Source organism: Rhineura floridana, chromosome 11 (assembly GCF_030035675.1).
Source record: "Rhineura floridana isolate rRhiFlo1 chromosome 11, rRhiFlo1.hap2, whole genome shotgun sequence".
Taxonomy (NCBI): Eukaryota; Metazoa; Chordata; class Lepidosauria; order Squamata; family Rhineuridae; genus Rhineura; species Rhineura floridana.
Window position 1 is genome coordinate 34,594,967 of NC_084490.1, and position 6,022 is coordinate 34,600,988.

General features: G+C 41.6%; 1 protein-coding gene across 1 annotated transcript; it reads left to right on the forward strand.

Moving 5' to 3' along the window:
* Positions 1-3,933: 3,933 nt before the first annotated feature.
* Positions 3,934-4,854, forward strand: LOC133367891 (olfactory receptor 5V1-like). Its single transcript, XM_061591978.1, has one exon. It carries the CDS (start codon positions 3,934-3,936, stop codon positions 4,852-4,854), a length of 921 nt encoding a protein of 306 aa, XP_061447962.1.
* The last annotated feature ends 1,168 nt before the right edge of the window (positions 4,855-6,022 follow it).

Genomic DNA, 6,022 nt, shown 5'->3' on the forward strand with positions numbered 1-6,022 from the left:
TTTATACCTTTCTTTATGCAATGCATTTTGTTGGAGATGTCAGCAAGACTAGGATTTTGAACGTATTTTGTGACGTACTGTCTTGAGCTAAGGTGAGTTCTATAAAAAGAATGATTACTGGTTACAAATTACTAGTAGATTGTATAGTCCTCTTATGGCAGGGAGGCCAATTGTACCCCTCCAACCTTCTCTATCCCGATCTTGGGACTCTTCCCAACCCATTCCTCCTTAGGCCAAACCCTCTGTCTCTAGGCCGCACCCCTCAGTGGCCCTGATTGCCACTGTCTTCACATTCTTTTCCATGACTGGAATGTGTCCTTGATCTGTGATAAGGCCTCTTGCTTGCCTGTATAAAGAATAGAGATTTGTGAGTATGAAGGGCTGGAGAAACCTTTGTATGGGTGGAATGTATCATGAAGAAGAAGAAGAATGCTCCTGCTGGGACCAATGGTAGGCCTCCTACTGGGAGGAAGGGCAGGGTATCAATCTAATAAATAGTTAAATAAAAATATTTCTATTTCAATTATTATTATTTAACTTTATTTCCTGCTTTAGAAGGGACATGTTAAAAAAAAGTTTCATTGGAACAGCAAAATAAGTTTAAAAAGTCTTGAAATCAGAAAAATCAATATCAGGATGCTATAAATAAGTTTTTGTAAGTTGTAGGAGAAATTTTAATTAAAAAAGAATAGGACTGTATGAACTATAATTAAATGATGTAATGTAAGAACATTGTGTTTATTCTCTTTTGTTTAAATTACTCTTACATAATGTAAATTTGGATTTGATTTGTTTTCAGCCCCTTTGTACTTCATGTGATGATGTTGTTGTTGCTGTTATAATCTATTCAATAATAGGCAAAACAAACCTTGCAGTTTAAGAACGTACCTATAGCCCACACATATTTCCATCAAACTTTAAAATCCAGGAGGTAAGAAATGGGATCCCATCCAAGTTTGCTGAGAATGGATTGATCATTTGTATGTTTATTGAGTTCATTGGGATTTACTCCCCTGCAATCATGTTTAGGATAGGTGAGACTGACCACAGGGGATGGGGAGGGGAGGATGATAAGAAGGGAGGGAAGGAAATGCAGAGGGGAGGACTTGGATGGAAGCAGGCAGGAGGGGGAGGGGAGGAGGACAGTTTTGATCATTTGCATGTTTATTGAATTCAGTGCAACTTAACCCCATGCAATCCTGGTTAGGATAGGTAAAAGTGACCGGGGGGGAGGGAAGGATGGCTGGAGTGGGCAGGGAGGAGAAAGAAGGAAGAGGGGAGGGGAGGAGGAAGGGAGAGGAGAGGGGAGGAGGAAGGGAGAGGAGAGGGGAAGGAGGGAGCAAGCAGGTCTGATCATTTGCATGCTTATTGAGTTCATTGGGATTTACTCCTATGCAATCATGGTTAGGTAAGAAAAACTGACTATGTGGGAGGAGGAAGGGGAGGGGGGAGGGGGAAGGGGATGGAGGGGATAGGAAGAGGATGGTGATGGGTAGGTAGGGCAATGGAAGAGGAAGGGAAGGGGCAAGAGGGAGGGAATAGGAGAGAGGAGGACGGATGGGTTAGATCATTTGCATACTTTTTTAGTTCAATGGGATTTATTTCTGCGCAATCATGTTTGAAAATGGAAATGGACTACCTTCAAATCAATCCCGACTTATGGTGACACTATGAATAGGGTTTTTATGGTAAACAGTATTCTGAGGTGGTTTTACTATTGCCTTCCTCTGAGGCTGAGAGACAGTGACTGGCCCAAGGTCACCCAGTGTGCTTCATGGCTGTGTGGGGATTCGAGCCCTGGTCTCCCCAGTCGTAGTCCAACACTGACTTGGGGGAGGGGAGGAGATTGGGTGGGAGGGCACTGTGCAGAGGGGAAGCCCCTTTCCTTCAAAAAGAAAACATTGTGAACAGTGTAATTGCTTTTCAGCATTTCCCCCACCTTTTTATTCTACAGCAGGCACATGTACCCTCCCACCCAAATTTGAACTAAAGCTGTCCCTGGCCACATCCACACTAGGCCTTTATTTCACTTTGCACACTCATGGCTTCTCTCAAAGAATCCTGGGAAGTGTAGTTAGTCAAGGGTTCTGAGAGTTTCTAGGAGACGCCCTGCTCCCCTCACAGATTTCAATCAGTGTGGCTGACTGTTAAACCAGTCTGGCCACTGAAGCTCTCTCAGTGGAACAGGAGTCTCCTTTCAACACCCTTCACAAACTACACTTCCCAGGATTCTCTGAGGGAAGCCATGACTGTCTCAAAAAATGTAATGAACTGCCTTCAAGTCGATCCCAACTTATGGCGACCCTATGAATAGGGTTGTCATGGTAAGCGGTATTCAGAGGGGGTTTACCATTGCCTTCATCTGAGGCTGAGAGGCAGTGACTGGCCCAAGGTCACCCAGTGAGCTACATGGCTGTGTGGGGATTTGAACCCTGGTCTAAGTCTGGTGTGGGTGTGGCCCCCTGATTAGGCAAGCCCAGCAGCTGTAAGTCTGGTTTTTAGAACTCTGACAGTTGGTTCTTACTGAGCATACTCGATGTTATCATAGTGTTGCAGCCAAATTTTATTAAATTAATTACAAATCAGCCAGGCATTTTTTAAACTTGTAAACTGAAGAAGATGAATGTCAGAGTATGGGCCAAGGTCAGTATTAGGATTACAGGTACTCTGTGGACATGGCTGATTTTTAATGAATTTCAACAGATCATTAGAACTCTGAGAGAAAAAAGTCCAAAAGGGCTTTGGAGTTTTTTTCTCTCTTTTTACACTTTGAACTCTCTATTCCCTCTGACTGTTTTGTGTATCGCCATGAAAATTGGGAGGGTTGTTAAGCAAGCGTTTCTGAGTTCAGGACTATAAATTTTCTAAGGTTTTGTCTGTTTGAGCTTATGGGAAGCATCAGAATGGCATGGGGGTATTTTCAATTTAACATTGGGGAATGTGAAAAATCCACGCTGGCTATATTATTCAGCCACTCTCGTAGTTTTATAATTTCATTAATAAAACTTTAAAAAATCTAGCTTAACCAGAATGCATGGTGAAATGAACTTGTTTACAGAGACATGATGTAAGGTATCACCTCAAGCAATGCAATCCTATGCACATTTTCTTTGAAACAAGTCCCACCATGTTCAGTGGAGCTCACTCCATAGGAGGCTACTGGGAACAAATGATTATGCACAATGAATTAGTCCTTTAAGGATTTATATCCATATACACATTCAGAGGATCCCTCATCTGATCAGTTTTCCCTGAGTAGATTGATATAGTTGCCTGTACAAAGCCTGTTTTGTTAGTATGTTTTAAATGACACACATACGGTAGCATTGTATTTTCAGTCACATATAGTGAATTAACCAGCTCATAGAGAAGTACTCTGAATGCAGAGACTTTCCAAACTGGGAAAAATTATCAGTATGTCTCAACAAATGCTCACATTTACCTACAAGTGATGTAAACCAGGTTAAATGTTAGGTCATTCACTGAGACTATTTGTGGTACTCACCATCATCAAGGAATGTCAAATGTAAGAAAAGGTTGATCATGGTGATCTTTTTAAAGGTCCAGGGTTCCTGCTTAAATGGGAACTCTATGTGTCTTTTTGGGGGGGGATCAGGCTGACTGTCTTGGGCATGTTTGATGTCAATGGGATCTATTTATTACTAACTGTGCATGGAATTGCATCTCATTGCCAACATTTTCTGAGATTTCAGACAGATTTCCCATAATCTTGCAAATGACTGGGGAAGTCCAACAGATGCCAATTTCCACCATTTAGCACAGAAAGAGAGAAATGGTGAGAAGGAAAGAGTGAGTGAAAAAGAAAAGTATGGACTATATATGAGTTATCATAATGAATTCAACTTATAATACAATTTATCTGTTTAGGACACCAGCATAAGAAATACTGAAATAAAGAACCAGTCTGCTACTATGGAGTTTACACTGGCCGGTCTAACTAGCTCTGCAGAATTACAGACACTTCTTTTTGGGATATTCGCACTCATCTATGCTACTGCTTTAGCTGGTAACTTCCTCCTCATCTTTACCATATGTACTTGCAGAAAGCTCCACACTCCCATGTACTTTCTGCTCATCAATTTGTCCTTAGTGAATGTGTTTTCCATCTCAGTTACAACTCCAAAATTGCTCCAGACTCTTTGGACCCACAGAAACACCATCTCTTTTTATGGCTGCATTGCACAGATGTATCTATTCATATGGTGTTTGGGAACAGAGCTTTTTCTCCTCTCATTTATGGCTTTTGACCGTTATGCTGCTATCTGTCATCCTTTGCAGTACACAGTCATCATGAAGAAGGAAGTGTGTGTTGGCATAGCCAGTGGAGTGTGGGCTGCTGGGATGGTCAATTCTGCTATTTATACTGGACTTACGCTGAAGCTTTCCTTCTGCTACTCTAACATAAACCATTTCTTTTGTGACGTACCTCCAGTCTTAAAGCTTTCATGCTCTGACACCAGCCAGAATGAGATTATGGTTTTTGTAGCAGATGTGATTTTTGGAATTTGTAGCTGTGGGTTAACACTAACATCTTACTGCTTTATCCTGAGAGCTATCTTAAGAATTCGTTCCACAGAAGGGAAGAAGAAAGCTTTCTCCACGTGTTCCTCCCATCTCATTGTAGTCAGTTTTTTCTTCTCTTCAGTCATTTACACATATATCAGGCCCAGCTCAGACTACTCTCTAAACAAAGACAAATTTGTTTCTCTCCTTTATTCAGTGGTAACGCCAGTTGTTAATCCACTCATTTATTCTCTGAGAAACAAAGATGTAAAAGAGGCACTCAAGACAATTACTGGAAGAGGCAGGCTGCTCTGGAGACCTCAAATTTGATCTGCAAAGATTTTCGGTAACAACACTGCTGCTGCTGTTGTTAGCGGGTGGAGCTGAAATGAAGAAAAGTTGGCAGAGGTAAACTGTTGGATTGTCCATGTGCAACAAAATATGCTCCACATGATTGGGAATCAATTGTGGAGCATAAAATCCAGGCTTTCATAAATCTGTATGTATAATAGCATTCCATTGGAAATACATCCATGTGGATCCTAAAATCTTCCACTTCATTACTGCCTTGGATTTTGAAGTGAAAACCATGTGATTCTATTGAGGGAAAATAGGAGTTCTTCATAAATGATGTTGTGGTTGCAAAAAAGAGGTTGTTTCCTGAATGTATCCTATATCTAAGGTCCCTGACTAAGGTTATCATGTTCTTTCCCAAGCCTGGGGCCTATAAATACTCTGAGGCATGAATCCACCATATTTCCATTTATAAGCTGTCATTGTCCTGAGACACTGATCATGACCTCTTCATTTATTGACCCTCTTGTCATGGTCACAAAAATATGTAGTATTCCTAAAAGTTAGACTCTGATAACTGCTCCTATTAAACATCTACATTCTTTTTTCTTGTACTTCATGTGGAAAATGCAACCTTGACACATGCCAGGGGTCACCAATGTTGAACCTGTGGGCACACATGGACCTGCAGAGGCTTTCCTTGGCATCCACAGAGTCCTCTACTTCTGTTGAACTTAGGCTTCAAAGAAGCATTCTGTCATAGCCAATAAAATAGTTTGCAGTGTGTGCTTGATTGCAGGGTGTGTGTGATGGACATGACAGTTTCTCTAATTTACAAAAGTGTCCTTGGACCCAAAAAGATTGACACTCCCTGCTACATGCTTTGGGAGGGCAGGTCCTCACCATACATTTAAAGCATATGACTTCCTTCAAAAAAATCATGGGAACTGTAGTTTGTTAAGATTGCTGGGTATGTGTAACTCTGCGAGGGGATAATCACAGTTCCCAAGGAACTTTGGGGGAAGCCATGTGCTTTAAATGTGTGTTGGATGTGCTTTAAATGCATAGTGTGTATCAGACCACAGAGGAGGAAAAAGGGATGGAGATAAACATTGAAGGAGTGAGTTCCCACCCCGCCGACAGACCAAGAAGGCTCTGTCGGTGACAGGACTTTGCTGCCATGCTGGGAGAAGTCCTGGTGTGG

Bases quoted from the DNA above. Each gene is read 5' to 3' on its own strand.
- LOC133367891 (XM_061591978.1), top strand. From the start codon at position 3,934: ATGGAGTTTACACTGGCCGGTCTAACTAGCTCTGCAGAATTACAGACA.